A 22396-nucleotide genomic window follows, 5' to 3' on the forward strand; every position below is an offset into this window, starting at 1 on the left:
GGTACCCACACAAACCAAACAGAAAGATCACTGGGGGTCCCCTGCTGTGTAAGGTGTTATGCATTTTGAGGCTAAATGTGAAAAGATCTTGGAGGGGTGTGGGGGTCCTAGAGAAGGAGCTGGGATACCAAGCAGAAGGCTCCCAGGGACCCCAGGCAACAGCGAATTACCAACTGGAAAGAGGATATGTCAGTATTTTCACAAGCTGTACTTGTCTCATCTGCTGTCTGTCAGAACTCTACACACTTCCTATATATATTTTCACAGCATCCACTACTCAAGGATGTGCTGTCCTTGATTCTAGGAGGTGGCGTCACCTCCTGGGGAACTAATATGGGAAAAAAGAGGGGCACAAGGAAGACAGGGGCCTCACAGGACTGAGGCAAAGTCTGACCCCCTCCTTCTTGTCCCCAGATGTGGATGAGTGCAGCTCCGGGCAGCATCAGTGTCACAACTCCACCGTCTGTGTCAACACTGTGGGTTCATACAGGTGCCACTGCCGGCAAGGTTGGGAGCCTAAACCTGGATTATGGTATAAGCAAATGAACACCATCTGTAAAGGTACCTGTCCTGCCCTGATCTAAGACCCACCCACAGCAAACACAGACACTGCCACACCTAATGAGTTGCTCACCTGTCCCCTGCAGAGATCTCCTTCCCCACCTGGACTGCTCCCTCTGGAATCAAGAGCCAGGTGAGTGGCCCCAAAGGGACAGGCAGCAGGAAATCTCTTTGCAAAGCCCATTCATTTCCCCCAAGCTCCCACACTCACATGAGGCTCTCTGACCACCTTGTCTTCTCCCCTAGGCGCTCTCTCACTTCTTGAACAGAATCCAGGATCTGGGCAGAAACTTCAGTTCAGCCTCTGTCCTGAACACTGTTGGGGTAAGGGCCAGACCCAAGGGAGGCAGGCAGAAGCATCCCATAGAAGCCTTGGGAAAATTTGATCTGGAAAGGGACACCCCAGCAACAATGGTGCACTCTCCCACAGGGTGGGTGGGAACAGTGGACACGTGTAGTGACTACTGAACACCATGGCACATCTACTAATGCCCTTTCCTTTCCCTATTTCTGGATATTGGGTTTACATCATCCTTGACACTAATGAAAAAGTTTGACCTCTGAGTGGCTGGATTGAAGGGGCAAAAATCACCCAGGGAATCCCATCCAGTACCACCTGTATCACCCAGACAGTCTCTTTAGTCTGTTCTCTGTGACTGGGTCATAACTTCATACGGCCTCTCAGATGCATGGGCTACTGGCTTTGTGTCCCCATCCCCCCAGGACCTCGTACAGGAGACGGGTGATTTGCTGGAGACCCCCGGGGACCTGAAAACCCTGCCCTTCTCAGAGCAGCACTTTGTGGTCCCTAACCTGCTCTTTGGCCTGGAAAATGTCCTGAGAGGGGTGAGCAAGGCACTGCCTAAAGGGTCATTTACCTTCAATTCATCTGCAGGCATAGGTAAGTCAGTACCTGAGTCTGACCGCAGGTTCCTGCTTCGCTTGTTCCCTGCCTCCTTGCTCTCCCAATCCCACTAGAGCAAAGTGACCATGCCTATATCTCCCTTTAATGTCATAAACAAATTAAAATAAAAGGTTAAGGGCAAAATCGTTGAGAGGGATTAATAGGTACAAACTTGTAGTTGTGAAATAAATAAAAGGATGTAAGGTACAGAATCTGGGGAAGGAAATGGCAACCTGCTCCAGTATTCTTGCATGGGGAATCCATGGACAGAAGACCCTGGAGGGCTACAGTCCAGGGGTTTGCAGAAGTCAGACATGACGTAGTGACTAAACCACCACCAATGATGTTCAGCATAGGGAATGTAGTCAATAATATATGGAAATGAGTGGTAACTAGAGTTAGTGTGCTGATCATGTTGTAATGTATGATAATATCAAATCATTGTATCATACACCTGAAACTATTATAATATTCTAGTTCAATTGCACTTCAGTGAAAAACAGAGAGAAAAAGAGGTTAAAAATAAATGAAAAACTAAACTTTCATTGTAAAATGAAGTGTCAGCAAAGGAAATAATTATACTGAAGAATTTATGATAAAATATAAATGGCTTCAAAACAAGACCACCTGCTGTCTCAGATGGTAAAGAATCTGCCTGCAATGCAGGATACCTGGGTTCAATCCCTGGGTCAGTAATATCCCCTAAAGAAGGAAGAGGCAATCCACTCCCAGTACTCCTGCCTGGAGAATTCCAAGGACAGAAGAGTCTGGTGGGCTACAGTCCATGGGATTGCGAAGAGTCAGACAAGAGTCACTAATACTTTCACTGTCTTTTCAAAAGAAAACAAGGTATTAAATTTGGAAGTGTATAAATTTAGTATTATTTGCTATTTAAGTCTGATTTGTTTTATTAAGTTGAAATGCACTTAATATAAATTCACCATTTTAACCAGAGTGTACAATTTGGAGACATGTAGTAGTGTATTCACAGAGGTGTATAACCTTCACCTCTATTTCTAAAACATTTTCATAATCGCAAAGGTATTCTCTGTCCACTAAACAGTCACAAATTTCTCCTTTCCTTCAGCCCTGGCAATCAGTTATTGGTTTTCTGTCCCTATGGATTTCCATCCTGGATAGTTCCTATAAATAGAAATATATATATTATATTTCCTATAAATATTTGGGTTGTTTCTACCTTTTGACTATTGTGAACAGTGTTACTGTGCATATTGATGTATAGGTATTGGCTTGAACATCTATTTTAATTCATTTGAGTCACAAATGAATTAAAAGCTAGGAGTGGTATTGCTGAGTTATGCAGTAGTTCTACTTTCAACTTTTTGAGAAACTACCTATTTTTGCAAAGCGGCTATTTTTCCATTTTCCATTGTCAACAGCAAGGTACAAGAGTTCCAGTCTCCTTATTGTCAGTGACACCTGTTGCTTCCTTTTTTTTTTTTTTTTTTCTGTCATTATAGCCATTCTAGTAGCTGTCAGGAGAGATTGCATCACGGTTTAATCTGCATTTCTCTAGTACCTAAGGATGTTTAATTTTTTTTTTATGTCATTGTTGAGCATTTTTGTACCTTTCTTGGAAATATGTCTATCTACTCAAGTCCTTTTGCCTATTTTTTTTTTCTTTTGGCCATGGCATGCAGCATGCAGGATCTTAATTCCCTGACCAGGGACTGAACCCAGGTCACCACAGTGAAAGCCCAAGTTCTAACCACTAAATGGCCAAGAATTCTCCATCATAATAATTAAACAGATATACTATATAAACACATATAGTATATCTGTGTCTCATTGAAAAAGACCCTGATGCTGGGACAGATTCAAAGCAAAAGGAGAAAGAGGCAGCACAGCATGAGATGGTTAGATAGAAATCACTGACTCAATGGACATGAATTTGATCAAACTCCATGGGTTAGTGAAGCACTGGGAGCCTGACATGAAACAGTCCACGAGGTTGCAAAGAGTTGGACACGACTTAGCAACTGAACAGCATGGTGTTATAGTCATCAAAACAATCACAATTACTAATCTAACTCCCACAATTCATAGAACTGTCACTGGAGGTGCAGGCGCCAAGCTACAGGAATATCACCTTGATTCAGAAACAGACAAAGATGATGCTGACCTGGGATGCAGTGCGTGATTCTGGTGACTCAGGTAATGGCTGAGACAGTGGGTAAGTCTTCACTGTGTGTCAAGATGCCCAAGGATATGACAAATGGGATATTGAAGTTTAAAGGGAATTATGGGGTATGGTGGGGCAAAAGGAAAGAGTCCATCTGTAGAAGAAGAGGTCCTTTCAGACACTGCAAGATGTCAACCTTAGCCTTGTCCTGCAGGTCTTGCTGTGGTGGGCCTCCTGTCCACTCCAGGGATGGACAGATTCCTGGCGGAGGCCCCTCTGGTCCTGGATGCTGAGGAACTGACAACTCTACATGAGACACACAGGGGTTTGCTGCAGGAAACCTCCCACATCCTGCTGTCGGATGTCATATCTGCCTTTATCACCAACAAGGACACTGAGAACCTCAGGTCCCCAGTCACCTTTGTCTTCCAACATGTGAGTCCGGATGGGATGGAGTGGTGGGTGTGGAACAGGCCTGAGTCCTGGGCCCAGCCTTGGGCTTCAGGGGGCTGTGCCATGGGTGCATAAACTGTTTAGGAAAGCCCTTCACAAGCTAGCTTTGGGTCAGCATTTCTGAGCAACAGAACCCCGAACTCACACCCACTTCCTCTTCCTGTTAACACAGTCAGTGACCCCTGGGCCAAGAGAGAAGGTGCACTGTGTGTATTGGGAGCATGGCCAGAATGGAAGTGGTCATTGGGACACCAGAGGCTGCTGGGTGACCAGAACCAGAGACAACAGCACCACCTGCCAGTGCAGCCACCTCAGCATCTTTGCTGTCCTCATGGCCCACTACAGTGTTCAGGTGAGAACCCTCAGACAGGCAGCATCCAAGGGCTACTGCTGTGTAACAAATTCCCCCACACACAGCAGCTTTAGAAACATAGATTTATTACTATCTCATAGTTTCTGCAAGTTAGCAAATAGCCGTGGTTCAGATGAGCTTTCTGTTCAGGTTCCTACAAGTCTTATAAACCTTTCATCAGAAAATTGGGGTCGTCCCTTAACTCCCTGATTTATGGCAGATTTCAGTTCCTGGTGTTAGTAGGATTGAGGTAGTGTTTTCTTTATCTCTGGCAGCAGAGAACCAGGCTCAGTTCCCATGGCTGCCTGCATTCCTTCTCATCTGTTGCTGTTGTTCAGTTGCTAAGTCATGTCCCACACCTTGCGACCCCATATACTATAGCAGGACAGGTTCCCCTGTCCTTCAGTATCTCCCAGATTTTACTCAGATTCATATCCACTAAGGCATTGATGCCACCCAACCATCCCATCCTCTGCTGTCCCGTTCTCCTTTTGCCTTCATTCTTTCCCAGCATCAGGGTCTTCTCCAATGAGTGGACTCTGTGTGCATCAGGGGCCAAAGTATTGGAGCTTCAGCTCAGTCCTTCCAATGAATATTCAGGGTTGATTTCCTTTAGGACTGACTGGTTTGATCTCTTTGCTGTCCAAGGGACTCTCAGCAGTCTTCTACAGCACCACTATTCAAAAGCATCAATTCTTCAGTGCTCACCCTTCTTTCTGGTCCTAATTCTCCTCTGGGACCTCTCACAGTGCACCAGTGAATCTGTCTGGAGATCAGCAGCAGAAACTCCCTCATGTCAGAACTCTCTCAAACTCTGAATCATTTTATCCAAGAAGAGCCTACCTCTTCTGAAGGCTCTTCTGGTTACAACAGGTCCAACCAGGATAAACTCTCTAAGTCAGTTGATGGAGGGCTTGAATTTCACCTGCAACACTCTCTTCACAGCAGCACCTGGGTTGGCTCTTGACTGAACATAGAGCAGAAGATGGAGATGAGGCTGTGGTTGCCAAATTAAAATTCCGTTTACCCCAGGGGTCTTCACAACAGGGTGCTCAGGGGCTGCAGAAAATATGAATTTTATGCTACCACCATTGTCAAAATATAGTAGACGTCCTCCATAAAGGGTTCAGTTCTAATCTATAATCATTAGTTCCCTTCTAAGAATGGATATTTCAGGGATGGGTGAGTCGTGTCCAAGGCAGGTGGTTAATACCTGGACAGAGAGTCTCAGGTACAGACTCTATCACACACCATCACATGGTGGGGATGGAGGGTGGTGTTCAGCATGAAGTTTCATGCCTCTGTGTACCTACTGTGGTAACTGGGAGGCTGAGTCATGCACAAAAGTCTATAGGAAAATAAACCCTTGTGAGTTCCAGAGTTTGTTCTTGACTAAAGATTCTCCTGTCCCTCTGTCCTTCCAGGGACAGAATTCATCATTCAGATCCCATAAAATTCTAACATTCAGAAGCTGGAGAAAGCTATCCACAAATATACCAAGTCTATCTAGGTCTTCTATTCTGATTTTTCTATTTCTAAAAAGAAAAATGGTGGGAGGGTCATTACCCAGAGCAGGAAAGCGTGACTGTGGTCCCCTCTCTGCTGGGTCCCAGGAGGAGGATTCCGCACTGACTGTGATCACCTACATGGGGCTGAGCCTCTCTCTGCTCTGCCTCCTCCTGGCGGCCCTCACCTTCCTGCTGTGCAAAGCCATCCAGAACACCAGCACCTCGCTCCACCTGCAGCTCTCACTCTGCCTCTTCCTGGCCCACCTGCTCTTCCTCACAGCCATCGACAGAACTGAGAGCAAGGTTCGTATACTTTTCCAAAATACTCCTCCCCCAGGGGATTCTGAGTTTATGGAGCCACACTGCTTTGGACACTTTAATAAAATGACTTGGGTTTCAGGTAAGGTTAAATTGGTAAATAACCAGTCTCACATTGACTGCCATGACTAGAAGACAAACACTCTGTTGACAACTTCTTCATATACATCAAAGTTCTCCCTAGTGGAAAGTTATAGAAGTACCGGGGCCATGCTCCACCCTGACAGTCCCTCCTCGTGACACCTTCCTCCTCCCGCAGGTGCTGTGCGCCATCATTGCAGGTGCCTTACACTATCTCTACCTGGCCTCCTTCACCTGGATGCTGCTGGTGGGCCTGCACCTCTTCCTCTCTGCACGCAACCTGACGGTGGTCAACTACTCCGGTATCAACAGGTTCATGAAGAAGGCCATGTTCCCTGTTGGCTACGGAGTCCCTGCTGTGATTGTGGCCATTTCTGCAGCATCCAGGCCTCATCTTTATGGGACTTCCACCAGGTAAATTAACTTCCAACTGTTCTTATCTCTCCAGCACAATCATGTGTTGTAGAACAAATGTAGTATTTGACTATGACAGATCCCAATACATAGACACTAAGTAATAATCCCTAGGTCATCTTTGGTAGAGGATGATAATAATTAAGGAGAATGCCTTCAACCTCTGTTCGTGAAATAACAAAGAGGAAATCAAAAGAAGTGCTTAGGGCACCATTTAGAAAAATATAGCCTGCTTTTTTATCCTAATTCTATAGGATGTTTCAATTTTTCATTTGTAATAGTAGACACTGTAATTCACCCCACTTTACAGATAAGTAAACTGAAGCACAAATAGTTTAAGTAAATGCAGAAACGTGCACAGTTTAATTCAGTTTAGTAGGTAGCCAAGCTTAATTCAAATTCAGAGTCAAGATTCTTAGCTTACACTTTTATTTTCAGCTTTTAATACTAGACTTACTGTTTTTGCATTTTGTTGACATATGCTACATATATTGTAGGGCTTCCCCTGTGGCTCAGCTGGTAAAGAATCTGCCTGAGATGTGGGAGACCTGGGTTCGATCCCTGGGTTGGGAAGAAACCCTGGAGAAGGGAAAGGCTACCACTCCAGTATTCTGGCCAGGAGAATTCCATGGATTGAATAGTCCAGGGGGTCACAAAGAGTCAGACGTGACTGAGCAACTTTCAATTGCTCACTGCAAAATTCACCCTTTAAAAGTGTACAAATCAGTGGGTTTTAGAATAGCCACAGGGTACTGCAGCTATCATCACAGTCTAATTTTACAACATTTTCAACTCCCCAAAGAAACCTCATACACAATAAAATTCACTTCTCATTCCTTCTACCCACTCCTCTGCCCCAACCCCTGACAAATGCTTATCTACTTTCTGTCTCTATTGGATATTTCACATAAATGCAATTATGCATGTGTTCTTTTGTGGATGTTTTTACTTAGCCTGAAGTTTTCAAGGTTCATTCATATCGTAGTATGTATCATGACCTCACTTTTTGTTGTTGTTTTTGTTGCTATCATTTTGCAAATAATATTCCATTATATGGATATGTCACATTTTATTTATCCAACCATCAGCTGATAGACATTTAGCTTATTTACCTTTTTGTAAAGCTATTATGAATGAGATCACTACAAACATAAATGTACAAGTTTCATTTTTCCTAGTTATATATCTACTCTACAAGTAGAATCTTGGGGTCAAAGGGAAGATCTGGTTAGCCTTCTGACAAACCACCACTTGTTTTCCAAAGCTTCTGGACCATTTTACAAGCCAACTAGCAATATAAGAGGCTTTCAGTTTCTCCATGTCATTATCAATAGTTATATTCTATGTTTAAAAATTTAGCTATCCTAATGAGAATGGAGTCAAATTTCATTGTGGTTTCAATTTGTGATTTCTCCAATGACTATTGATGTTGAGCATCTTTTCACCTGCTTATTGACCATTTGCATATTTTCTTTGGAGAAACACATATTCAAATATTTTACCTTTTTTTGAAACTTTTGATTTTATTAATATTGCCATTGAAAATACCAGGTAATGCCTTTTCAGAAAAAAATGGCATTGGATTATCATAAAATCGTGACATGAATCCAACTCTCAAGGAAGAAATGTCTATAGGGTCAAGATGATACTACAAAGCAGAACAAAGCAGGATGTTATTGCAGTCAACAGGCAAAAAGTTAGTAACTTCTAGAATCCACTCCTTGGGCTCCTTAGAACTATGTACATATTTCTACACATATTTGAAGATATCCACATATCCATCATCAACAGCAATATAGTTTTTGTTTCTACCTTATGGGATGCAGTCATCCATCTTAAGTGAAAATGATTTTCACTCTTCTCAGAATAAAAAGTCACATCCTCCCAAAGGGTATTATATTAATTACTGGCCTATATTAAGTATTTCATTATTTCTTTGGTTTATTTTTAAACTGAAATATAGTTGATTTACAATGTCATGTTAATTTCTTCTGTACAACAGACTGATTCAGTTATATATGAACATATGCATATATATTATTTTCAATACTATTTTCAATTATGCATTTTTTAAAATTGGAGGATAATTGCTTTACAATGTTGTGCTGGTTTATGCCATACAACAGTGTGAATCAGCCATGATTACATATATATATACTCTGCCCCTTTGAGTCTCCCTCCCTTCCCACCATCCCACCCCTCCAGGTCATCACAGAGCACCAGGCTGGGCTCCCTGTATTAGACAACAACTTCTTATCAGCTATTTGTTGTACACATGGTGGTGTATATATGTCAATGTTATTTTCTCAGTTCATCCTACCTTGTTCTTCCCTCACTGTATCCACAATTCTATTCTCCACATCTGCATCTCCATTCATTCCCTGAAAATAGCTCCATCAGTATTATTTTTCTAGATGCTATATAACCACATTACTATATGATATTGGTTTTCTCTTTTTGACTTACTTCACTCTTGGTAACAGTCTCTAGGTTCATCCACCACACTACAACTAATTCAAATTTGTTCTTTTTTACAGCTGAGTAAGATTCCATTATATATTTATACCACAACTTCTTTATCTATTCATCTGTCAGTGGATATCTAGGTTGCTTCCATGTCCTGGCTATTGTAAATAGCACTGCAGTGAACACTGCAATGGCACCCCACTCCAGTACTCTTGCCTGGAAAATCCCATGGATGGAAGAGCCTGGAAGGCTGCAGTCCACGGGGTTGCTAAGAGTCAGACATGACTGAGCAACTTGACTTTCACTTTCACTTTCATGCATTGGAGAAGGAAACGGCAAGCCACTCCAGTGTTCTTGCCTGGAGAATCCCAGGGATGGGGGAGCCTGGTGGGCTGCCGTCTATGGGGTCGCACAGAGTCGGACATGACTGAAGCGACTTAGCAGCAGCAGAATACTGGGGTACATGTGTCTTTTTAAATTATGGTTTTCTCAGGGTAATTGCACAGTAGTGAGATTGCTGGGTCATATGTTTGTTTTAATTCTAGATTTTTAAGGAATCTCCATACCATTCTCCATAGTGTCTGTATCAATTTACATTCCCATCAACATGCACCCACACCCTCTCCAGCATTTTTGTTTGTACATTTTTTGATGATGGCTATGAATTTAACTCAGATGACCATTGTATCTACTACTGTGGACAGGAATCCCTTAGAAGAAATGGAGTAGCCATCATGGTCAACAAAAGAGTCTGAAATGCAGCACTTGGATGCAATCTCAAAAATGACAGAATGATCTCTGTTCGTTTCCAAGGCAAACCATTCAATACCACAGTAATCCAAGCCTATGTCCCAACCAGTAACGCTGAAGAAGCTGAAGTTGAACAGTTCTGTGAAGACCTATAAGACCTTTCAGAACTAACACCCAAAAAAGATGTCCTTTTCATTATAGGGGACTGGAATGCAAAAGTAGGAACTCAAGAAACACCTGGGATAACAGGCAAATTTGGCCTTTGATTACGGAATGAAGCAGGGCAAAGACTAATAGAGTTTTGCCAGGAGAACGCACAGGTCATAGCAAACACCCTCTTCCAACAACAAGAGAAGACTCTATGTATGGACATCACCAGATGGTCAACACCAAAATCAGATTGATTATATTCTTTGCAGCCACAGATGGAGAAGCTCTATACAGTCAGCAAAAACAAGATTGAGAGCTGACTGCGGCTCAGATCATGAACTTCTTATTGCCAAATTCAGACTTAAGTTGACGAAAGTGGGGAAAACCACTAGGCCATTCAGGAATGACCTAAATCAAATCCCTTATGATTATACAGTGGAAGTGAGAAATAGTTTTAAGGGACCAGATCTGATAGATAGAGTGCCTGATGAACTGTGGACGGAGGTTCATGACATTGTACAGGAGACAGGAATCAAGACCATCCCCAAGAAAAAGAAATGCAAAAAAGCAAAATGGCTGTCTGGGGAGGCCTTACAAATAGCTATGAAAAGAAGAGAAGCAAAAAGCAAAGGAGAAAAGGAAAGGTATAAGCATCTAAATGCAGAGTTCCAAAGAACAGCAAGGAGAGATAAGAAAGCCTTCCTCAGAGATCAATGCAAAGAAAGAGAGGAAAACAATAGAATGGGAAAGACTAGCTGCTACTGCTAAGTCGCTTCAGTCGTGTCCGACTCTGTGCGACCCCAGAGACGCAGCCCATCAGGCTTCAGCGTCCCTGGGATTCTCCAGGCAAGAACACTGAAGCGGGTTGCCATTTCCTTCTCCAATGCATGAAAGTGAAAAGTGAAAGTGAAGTCACTCAGTCGTGTCTGACTCTTAGCGACCCCATGGACTGGAGCCTATGAGGCTCCTCCATCCATGGGATTTTCCAGGCAAGAGTACTGGAGTGGGGTGCCATTACCTTCTCTGGGGAAAGACTAGAGATTTCTTCAAAAAAAATTAGAGATACCAAGGGAACATTTCATGCAAATATGGGCTCAATAAAGGACAGAAATGGTATGGACCTAACACAAGCAGAAGATATTAGGAAGAGGTGTCAAGAATACACAGAACTGTACAAGATCTTCACGACCAAGATAATCACGATGGTGTGATCACTGACCTGGAGCCAGACATCCTGGAATGTGAAGTCAAGTGGGCCTTAGAAAGCATCACTATGAACAAAGCTAGTGAAGGTGATGGAATTCCAGTTGAGCTATTTCAAATCCTGAAAGATGATGCTGTGAAAGTCCTGCACTCAATATGCCAACAAATTTGGGGAACTCAGCAGTGGCCACAGGACTGGAAATGGTCAGTTTTCATTCCAATCCCAAAGAAAGCAAATACCAAAGAATGCTCAAACTACCACACAATTGCACTCATCTCACACACTAGTAAAGTAATGCTCAAAATTCTCCGAGCCAGGCTTCAGCAATACATGAACCGTGAACTCCCAGATGTTCAAGCTGGTTTTAGAAAAGGCAGAGGAACCAGAGACCAAATTGCCAACATCTGCTGGATCATCGAAAAAGCAAGGGAGTTCCAGAAAAACATCTATTTCTGCTTTATTGACTACACCAATGTCTTTGACTGTGTGGATCACAGGAAACTGTGGGAAATTCTGAAAGAGATGGGAATACCAGACCACCTGACCTGCCTCTTGAGAAACCTATATGCAGGTCAGGAAGCAACAGTTAGAACTGGACATGGAACAACAGACTAGTTCCAAATAGGAAAAGGAGTACGTCAAGGCTGTATATTGTCACCCTGCTTATTTAACTTCTATGCAGAGTACATCATGAGAAACGCTGGACTGGAAGAAACACAAGTTGGAATCAAGATTGCCGAGAGAAATATCAATAACCTCAGATATGCAGATGACACCACCCTTATGGCAGAAAGTGAAGAGGAACTAAAAAACCTCTTGATGAAAGTGAAAGTGGAGAGTGAAAAAGTTGGCTTAAAGCTCAACATTCAGAAAACTAAGATCATGGCATCTGGTCCCATCACTTCATGGAAAATATATGGGGAAACGGTGGAAACTGGCTGACTTTATTTTGAGGGGCTCCAAAGTCACCGCAGATGGTGATTGTAGCCATGAAATTAAAAGATGCTTACTCCTTGGAAAGAAAGTTATGACCAACCTAGATAGCATATTAAAAAGCAGAGACATTACTTTCCCAACAAAAGTCTGTCTAGTCAAGGCTGTTTTTCCAGTGGCCATGTATGGATGTGAGAGTTGGACTGTGAAGAAAGCTGAGCACCAAAGAATTGATACTTTTGAACTGTGGTGTTGGAATAGACTCTTGAGAGCCCCTTGTACTGCAAGGAGATCCAACCAGTCCATTCTAAAGGAAATCTGTCCTAGGGTTCATTGGAAATCTGTCCTAGCTAAAGCTGAAACCCCAATACTTTGGCCACCTCATGGGAAGAGTTGACTCATTGGAAAAGAAACTGATGCTGGGAGGGATTCGGGGCAGGAGGAGAAGGGGACGACAGAGGATGAGATTTCTGGATGGCATCACTGACTCGATGGACATGAGTTTGAGTGAACTCCAGAAGTTGGTGATGGATTCCTGGTATGCTGTGAATCATGGGGTCACAAAGAGTCAGACACAACTGAGCGACTGAACTGAACTGAAGTGAACTGAATTCTGACTAGTGTGAGTTGATACCTCACTGTAGTTTTGATTTGCGTTTCTCTAATAATGAGAGATGTTGAGCATCTTTTCATATGTTTATGCTGATAAACATATGAAATCCAATATTCGATAGGATATTGAACAGAATTCTCTGTACTATGCAACAGGGCCTTGTTGTTTATCCATTCCACATGTAATCACAACCCCCTCCCCCTTGGCAACCACAAGTCTGGCCACTACGTCCATGAGTCTGTATCCATTTCATAGATAGATTCATTTGTGTCATATTTTAGATTTCATAGATAAGTGATGTCATATGGTATTTATCTTTCTCTGTCTGACTGACTTCTCTAGTGTGATAATTGCTAGTTGCAGCCATGTTGCTGCTAATGGCACATTTTCATTATATTTGTGGCAGGATAGTATTTCATTGTGTATATGTACCACATCCTCTTTATCTGTGCCTCTGAGAGACACTTCTCCTTTTTTTTTTCCTCTGTATGTAGCATATTTTCCTGTTTCTTTGTATGTTGCTTAGAAGTAAGTCTCAGTCATGTCCATCTCTTCGCAACCCCATGGACTATAGAATACATGGAATTCTCCAGGCCAGAATACTGGGGTGGGTAGCAGTTCACTTCTCCAGGGGATCTCTCCAACCCAGGTATTGAACCCAGGTCTCCCACATTGCAGGCAGATTCTTTACCAGCTGAGCCACCAGAAATATTATAATTATTGTTTAAAACTAGATGTTTTAGATAATACATTGTAACACTCCAGTTATCAGATCTCTCTGCCTTCGAAGATTTCTTGTTTTTAGTTTGCTGCTCTTTGTTTAATAGTTTAATGACATTCCTAGACTAGTTCTGTGTATTGATAATTGCCTGCAGTGTGTGGCCTTTGAGTTCTAGTTTAGGTTCTTGTTTTTAGTTTTTAGTTCTAGGTGCCTAGGATCTCATATTTGGTTCAGTATTATCTAGTGGCCAAACACTGGTTGGCCATAAGATTTCCTTTTTTTTTTTTTTTTAAATTGGAGATTTCCTTAAATGCTTTGCCTGTATGTTTTGCACACTTCCACAAAGGCATCTGTGTGAGAAGCCACATCTTCAGACTTCAGGAAGATTATTTAACAGTGTGGGCTTTCACTTCCTGACTGCACAAGCCTCAAGATCAGCCAGAGATGAGAGACTGTTGTCTTCTTTCTCAGGTCTTCACTGAGCATGGGCATATCCTTGTGCATCCATGGATTTCTGGGAATATTTCAGAACTTTTCAAAGTTCCCCATGTCCCTGATTTTCTCCAATACTTCCTTTTAAATTCACAATCTAGTTGACTCCACCTGAGATCATATCTTTGGGAAACTGGAGATGTGACAGTAATTTGTATTATTTTGGTAATGTCCTAAAGGTGGGCTTTTATTATGTCCCTCACTAAGATGAGCTGTCACCCAAATCAAAAAACCACCAAAGTTGGAGACTAAACAGTTCTCAAGGAGCCAAAATTGAAAAAAATAAATGTACCCCAATGTTCATTGCAGCACTATTTACAATAGCTAGAACATGGAAGCAATCTAGATGTCCATCAACAGATGAATGGACAAAGAAGCTGTGGTACATATACACAGTGGAATATTACTCAGTCATGATAAGGAATGTATTTGAGTCAGTGCTAGTGAGGTGGATGAACCTAGAACCCAGTATACAGAGTGAAGTAAGTCAGAGGAAATAAAAATCATATATTAACACATATACATGGAATCTAGAAAGGTGGTACCGCTGAACCTATTTTCAGGGCACCAATGGCTTCCCAGAATCTGCCTACCAATAAATGGGACACAGGTTCAATCACTGAGTCAGGGAGATCCCCCAGAGAAGGAAACTGCAACCCTTTCCAGTATTCTTGCCTTCTAAATTGCATGGACAGAGGAGCCTGGTGGGCTACAGTCCAGAGCATCACAAACAGTCAGACATGACTGAGTGACTAAACAGCAGTCGGGACACAGATACAGAGAACAGACTTATGGATGGTGTTGGGGGGAAGGAGGTGAGGATGGAATGTATGTAGAGTGCAATATGGAAACATACATTACCATATGTAAAATAGATACTCAGTGGGAATTGGCTGTGTGGCTCAGGGATCTCAAATCGGGGGTCTGTAACAACCTAGAAGGGTGGGATGTGGTGGGAGAGAGGTTCAAGAGGGAAGGGTCTTAGGTATACCTATGGCTGTGTCAACTACAAATCGGCACTTACCAAGAGCATTGCTAATGACTGAACAACAAAGGCATTTGCCATCTGCTTCTATGGAGATGGAACCCCATGCTGCTATAGTGTTGACCTTCAACAATCCCTGAGGGAGTTTAGGGTGGAGTGAGGCACTCTGTGCTCCAGGGAATCTGGTGGGACAGGTCTTTAGATAGTTGGATGTTTTTAGGAACAGATTTTATGATCTCAATCCTTGCATCTCCTTATTTAGTGCTTCTCCCTTCATGGTGACATCCTCATGACTAACAAAAGCCGTTTGTAAAATAAGTGCTTCATGGCGTTGAACTCCCCCTTCACCAAAACCTTATATATTGACTTTCCCCCACTGCCTCTTTGGAGCAGTCTCTCAGAGCTGTCTGAGATGCTGCCCCCACCCTCCTGGGCTGCAGTCCTCATTTTGCCCCAAATAAAACTAAACTCACAACTCTCAAGTTAAACATCTTTTTTTTTCAGTCGACAGCTGATTCATGTTGATATATGACAAAAACTAACACAATATTGTAAAGCAATTATCCTTCAATTAAAAATAAATTTAGTTAGTTTAAAAAAGAGTTCCCAGGGAGCTAAAGGGTCAGAAAAAGATATTGACTGTGCTCTGGGTATAATATGATGCTTTTAATGAAGCTCCAAAAACAGTCACACATCTTTACTGCCTGCAATGCTATTAGCGTTTGGCTGCTGCACCACTTAGCTGGGGAGAGATGGAATGGAAATAGTTCAAAGGGAAACATTACAGACTTTTTCCCCCCATCTTATTGGGGTTCCACAGTTTCTCTTGGATCAATGATTTTCAGTTTGTTCTGTGGCCTTGGATAACTGCCAGAGTTTTGAAATGGTTGGTTTTAGTTATTTTGCTTGTATTTTTGTTGTTTTCGGAGGAGTTCAAGTTTACCAAGGTCTTCAGTCTCCTTTTCAGGAAGTCATTCTCCCAGAACGTGCACCCTTAACCATACCATGCTGCTAAAGTTGATGCTTATCTGTGTCAACTGAGCTCTCTCCAGGAATCCTTGAACACTTCAGTTTTTTCAAGCTTAATGCAATGAAATGTACTTCACTTTTCTCAGTGGCTGCTATATTTTCCTGAAATGTCCTACCATGCTCTCTGTTATTCTAGAATGTCTCACTCTCTAGTCTACCATACTGTAAGACCAAGAGTGATTTCTATCTGCAAAACCTTGGGCAATAGACTTCAGTTCTCTATACTTCAGTTTCTAATCAGTTACTCGATAAGAGAACTTCTGTTTTTCACTGTTGTTAAAATTAAATTGAATAACTCAACAAGAAAAGACAAATAACTCAATTTAACAATGGACACAGCATTCGGGAGTTGGGAGAGGAGAAAGTCCTAAGACTTCATAATACCCTCCACTGCCAAGTCATGACTCTCTACCCACATTCACCACACAATCTTTCCCAGGATGGGATCACTCTCCAGGCTCATAGTGGGAACAGCCTCTCACTCCAGACTTGGCAGTGCTGGAACCTAAGACAAATTAATCCATTAGTCTCTGTGGACATGCTCATTTTTAAATTTTACTTATTTTAAATGAAAGAAACATTAATATTTTAATGATAAAAGGTACAATTCACAAAGACAGTAGACATCATAAACCATTAAACACCTTTTCAACAAAGACAAAGACACATAAAGCAAGAATCAAAAGAAATATAAAGAAAAAGAAAAAATATATAATTGTAGTGAAACATATTAATATTTCTCTGAGAATATTTTATCAATTGTGTAAAAAATAATAGAGGAGCATCTTGAATGATGTCTTAATAACTTAAATAGTTCAGTTCAGTTCAGTCACTCAGTCGTGTCCGACTCTCTGCAACCCCATGAACCGCAGCACGCCCAGCCTCCCTGTCCATCACCAACCCCCAGAGTTCACCCAAACCCATATTCATCAAGTCAATGATGTCATCCAACCATCTCATCCTCTGTTGTCCCCTTCTCCTCCTGTCCTCAATCTTTCCAAGCATCAGGGTCTTTTCCAATGAGTCAGCTCTTTGCATCCGGTGGCCAAAGTATGGAGTTTCAGCTTCAACATCAGTCCTTCCAATGAACACCCAGGACTGATCTCCTTCAGGATGGACTGGCTGGATCTCTTTGCAGTTCAAGGGACTCTCAAGAGTCTTCTCCAACACCACAGTTAAAAAGCATCAATTATTCAACACTCTAAAGCTTTCTTTATAGTCCAACTCTCACATCCATACATGACCACTGGAAAAACCATAGCTTTTTAATATACTATCTAGATTGGTCATAACTTTCCTTCCAAGGAGTAAGTATTTTTTAATTTCATTGCTGCAATCACTGTCTGCAGTGATTTGGGAGCCCAGAAAAATAAAGTCAGCCACTGTTTCCACATCTATCTACCATGAAGTGATGGGACCAGATGCCATGATCTTAGTTTTCTGAATGTTGAGCTTTAAGCCAACTTTTTCACTCTCCTCTTTCACTTTCATCAAGAGGCTCTTTAGTTCCTCTTCACTTTCTGCCATAAGGGTGGTGTCATCTGCATACCTGAGGTTATTGATATTTCTCCTGCAATCTTGATTCCAGCTTGTGCTTCCTCCAGCGCAGCGTTTCTCATGATGTACTCTGCATAGAAGTTAAATAAGCAGGGTGACAATATACAGCCTTGACGTACTCCTTTTCCTTTTTGGAACCAGTCTGTTGTTCCATGGTCAGTTCTAACTGTTGCTTCCTGAGCTGCATACAGATTTCTCAAGAAGCAGGTCAGGTGGTCTGGTATACCCATCTCTTTCAGAATTTTCCACAGTTTCCTGTGATCCACACAGTCAAAGATATTGGTGTAGTCAATAAAGCAGAAATAGATGTTTTCTGGAACTCTCTTGCTTTTTTGATGATCCATCAGATGTTGGCAATTTGATCTCTGGTTCCCCTGCCTTTTCTAAAACCAGATTGAACATCTGGAAGTTCATGGTTCACATATTGCTGAAGCCTGGCTTGGAGAATTTTGAGCATTACTTTACTAGCGTGTGAGATGAGTGCAATTGTGTGGTAGTTTGAGCGTTCTTTGGAATTGCCTTTCTTTGGGACTGGAGTAAAAACTGACCATTTCCAGTCCTGTGGCCACTGCTGAGTTTCCCAAATTTGCTGGCATATTGAGTGTAGCACTTTCACAGCATCATCTTTCAGGATTTGAAATAGCTCAACTGGAATTCCATCACCTCCACTAGCTTTGTTCGTAGTGATGCTTCCTAAGGCCCACTTTACTTCACATTCCAGGTTGTCTAGCTCTAGGTGAGTGATCACACCATCACGATTATCTTGGTCATAAAGATCTTTTTTGTACAGTTCTTCTGTGTATTCTTGGCACCTCTTCTTACTATCTTCTGCTTGTGTTAGGTCCATACCATTTCTGTCCTTTATTGAGCCCATCTTTGCATGAAATGTTCCCTTGGTATCTCTAATTTTCTTGAAGAGATCTCTAGTCTTTCCCTATTGTTTCTCTATTGTTTTCCTCTATTTTTTTCATTGATCACTGAGGAAAGCTTTCTTATCTCTTTTTACTATTCTTTGGAAATCTGCATTCAGATGGGTATACCTTTCCTTTTCTCCTTTGCTTTTCGCTTCCCGTCTTTTAACAGCTATTTGTAAGGCCTCCTCAGACAGCCATTTTGCTTTTATGCATTTCTTTTTCTTGGGGATGGTCTTGATTCCTGTCTCCTGTACAATGTCATGAACCTCCATCCATAGTTCATCAGGCACTCTATAATTCAGATCTACTCCCTTAAATCTATTTCTCATTTCCACTGTATAGTCATAAGGGATTTGATTTAGGTCATACCTGAATGGTCTAGTGGTTTTCTTCACTTTCTTCCATTTCAGTCTGAATTTGGCAATAAGGAGTTCATGATCCCAGCCATAGTCAGCTCCCAGTCTTGCTTTTGCTGACTGTGTAGAGCTTCTCCATCTTTGGCTGCAAAGAATATAATCAATCAGATTTTGGTGTCGACCTTCATATTTAATTCATTTATATTAAGCATATGCTACACACATATATTTAAAAGTTTGAATCTTATACGTTGTTCTTAGATGTCCATAGGACATTTAGAAAAACTGGCAAAAGGATAAACATTACTAAATTTCAAGAGTAGAATTCTTTTTTGTGTGTGTGATTCAGTTATACATGTACACATATAATATTTTTTAAATTATTTTCCATTATAGGTCATTATACAAGATATTGACTACAGTTCCCTGTGCTGTACAGTAAACCTTTGTTTCTTGTTGCATATCCTTTTTTTTAAATTAGAAACCTAGCATTCTCTTCATACTAAGTCAAGCAAGTGGAATCAAAATGTCATAAACTTTTTAGTTAGGCAAAAATTAATGTTTTTGAAAATATATATTACACATATTATTTATATGTGTATTGTTTATATGTGTATTATTTATATGTGTATGGGTTAGCTAAGAGTCAGACATGACTGAGTGACCTCACTTTCACTTTTCACTTTCATGGATTGGAAATGGCACCCCATTCCAGTGTTCTTGCCTGTAGAATCCCAGGGACGGGAGAGCCTGGTGGGCTGCCGTCTATAGGGTCACACAGAGTCAGACAGGACTGAAGTGAATTAGCAGCAGTAGCAGCATACCAAACCTTTTGAACTACACTTGATAAAGGCCTGAGAAAGAATGTCAAAAAAAGAAGAGATGAAGAAATTGGAAAACATAAACTAAATGAAATGGGAGCCATGAATATGAAATAGAAAAAGTGAAACAAAAGATAAAAGTAAAAGTTCCAGTTGTTTTTAAATGTGGCTGCTCATTAGAAACATATCTGGAGCTCTGGCCAAAAAAAAAGAAAGAAAGAAATGCAATACCTGGGAATTAGTATTTTCAAATATTCCAAGGTAATTCTGATATCAGTTCAGTTCATTTCAGTAGCTCAGTCGTGTTCGACTCTCTGCGATCCCACGGACTGCAGCCCACCAGGCTGCACGCCGGGCCTCCCTGTCCATCACCAACTCCCGGAGTTCACACAGACTCGCGTCCATTGAGTCAGTCATGCCATCCAGCCATCTCATCCTCTGTCGTCCCCTTCTCTTCCTGCCCCTAATCCCTCCTAGCATCAGAGTCTTTTCCAATGAGTCAACTCTTCATATGAGGTGGCCAAAGTACTGGAGTTTCAGCTTTAGCATCATTCCTTCCAAAGATATCCCAGGGCTGATCTCCTTCAGAATGGACTGGTTGGATCTCCTTGTAGTCCAAAGGACTCTCAAGAGTCTTCTCCAACACCACAGTTCAAAAGCATCAATTCTTTGGCGTTCAGCCTTCTTCACAATCCAACTTTCACATCCATACATGACTACAGGAAAAATCATAGCCTTGACTAGACGGACATTTGTTGGCAAAGTAATGTCTCTGCTTTTGAATATGCTATCTAGATTGATCATAACTTTTCTTCTAAGGAGTAAGTGTCTTTTAATTTCATGGCTGCAGTCACCATCTGCAGTGATTTTGGAGCCCAAAAAAATAAAGTCTGACACTGTTTCCACTGTTTCCCGATCTATTTCCCATGAACTGATGGGACCCGATGCCATGATCTTAGTTTTCTGAATGTTGAGCTTTAAGCCAACTTTTTCACTCTCCTCTTTCACTTTCATCAAGAGACTTTTTAGTTCTTCTTCACTTTCTGCCATAAGGGTGGTATCATCTGCATGCCTAAGGTTATTGATATTTCTCCCAGCAATCTTGATTCCAGCTTGTGCTTCTTCCAGCCCAGCTTTTCTCATGATGTACTCTGCATAGAAGTTAAATAAGCAGGGTGACAATGTACAACCTCGACATACTCCTTTTCCTATTTGGAACCAGTCTGTTGTTCCATGTCCAGTTCTAACTGTTGCTTCCTGATCTGCATACAGGTTTCTCAAAAGGCAGGTCGGGTGGTCTGGTATTCCCATCTCTTTCAGAATTTTCCACAGTTTATTGTGATCCACACAGTCAAAGGCTTTGGCATCATCAATAAAGCAGAAATAGATGTTTTTCTGGAACTCTCTTGCTTTTTCGATGATCCAACGGATGTTGGCAATTTGATCTCTGGTTCCTCTGCCTTTTCTAAAACCAGCTTGAACATCTGGAATTTCATGGTTCATGTATTGCTGAAGCCTGGCTTGGAGAATTTTGACCATTACTTTACTAGCATGTGAGATGAGTGCAATTGTGTGGTAGTTTGAGCATTCTTTGGCATTGCCTTTCTTTGGGATTGGAATGAAAACTGACCTTTTCCAGTCCTGTGGCCACTGCTGAGTTTTCTAAATTTGCTGGCATATTGAGTGCAGGACTTTCACAGCATCATCTTTCAGGATTTGAAATAGCTCAACTGGAATTCTATCAACTCCGCTAGCTTTGTTCATAGTGATGCTTTCTAAGGCCCACTTGACTTCTCATTCCAGGATGTCTGGCTCTAGGTCAGTGATCACACCATCATGATTATCTGGGTCGTGAAGATCTTTTTTGTGCAGTTCTTCTGTGTATTCTTGCCACCTCTTCTTACTATCTTCTGCTTGTGTTAGGTCCATACCATTTCTGTCCTTTATCGAGCCCGTCTTTGCATGAAATGTCCCCTTGGTGTCTCTAATTTTCTTGAAGAGATCTCTAGTCTTTCCCATTCTGTTGTTTTCCTCTGTTTCTTTGCATTGATCACTGGGGAAAGCTTTCTTATCTCTTCTTGCTATTCTTTGGAACTCTGCATTCAGATGCTTATGTCTTTCCTTTTCTCCTTTGCTTTTCACTTCTCTTCTTTTCACAGCTATTTGTAAGGCCTCCTCGGACAGCCATTTTGCTTTTTTGCATTTCTTTTCCATGGGGATGGTCTTGATCCCTGTGTCCTGTACAATGTCATGAACCTCAGTCCATAGTTCATCAAGCACTCTGTCTGATATACATATGGACTTTAAAAACTTATTACAGATTTTCTAATTAATACTAGTTTTGGTGATATAGAATTCTATAATTTTCTGTTGACCAATCATGATACAATAATACTAAGTGAGTAATCGTGTAGTTCAGTTCAGTCGCTCAGTCATGACTGACTCTGCACAACTTCAGGCTTCCTGTCCATCACCAACCCCTGGAGCTTGCTCAAATTCATGTCCATTGAGTCAGTGATGCCATTCAACTGTCTCATCCTCTGTCTTCCCCTTCTCTTCCTGCCTTCAATCTTTCCCAGCATCAGGGTCTTTTCCAATGAGTCAATTCTTAGCATCAGGTGGCCAAAGTATTGGAGTTTCAGCTTCAGCATCAGTCCTTCCAATGAATATT

General features: G+C 41.7%; 1 protein-coding gene across 3 annotated transcripts in view; it reads left to right on the forward strand.

Moving 5' to 3' along the window:
* Window positions 1-22396, forward strand: part of LOC139184057 (adhesion G protein-coupled receptor E2-like) — a 70769-nt gene that overhangs the window by 20416 nt on the left and 27957 nt on the right. For all 3 annotated transcript variants that reach the window (XM_070792653.1, XM_070792652.1, XM_070792651.1), the window contains exons 5-13: window positions 415-561; window positions 648-694; window positions 808-885; window positions 1285-1462; window positions 3533-3640; window positions 3823-4043; window positions 4234-4413; window positions 6027-6224; window positions 6499-6734. In XM_070792653.1, the coding sequence (XP_070648754.1) occupies window positions 415-561; window positions 648-694; window positions 808-885; window positions 1285-1462; window positions 3533-3640; window positions 3823-4043; window positions 4234-4413; window positions 6027-6224; window positions 6499-6734 (1393 nt within the window). The remainder of the gene's footprint in view (window positions 1-414; window positions 562-647; window positions 695-807; window positions 886-1284; window positions 1463-3532; window positions 3641-3822; window positions 4044-4233; window positions 4414-6026; window positions 6225-6498; window positions 6735-22396) is intronic.

Source organism: Bos indicus, chromosome 7, assembly GCF_029378745.1.
Source record: "Bos indicus isolate NIAB-ARS_2022 breed Sahiwal x Tharparkar chromosome 7, NIAB-ARS_B.indTharparkar_mat_pri_1.0, whole genome shotgun sequence".
Taxonomy (NCBI): domain Eukaryota; kingdom Metazoa; phylum Chordata; class Mammalia; order Artiodactyla; family Bovidae; genus Bos; species Bos indicus.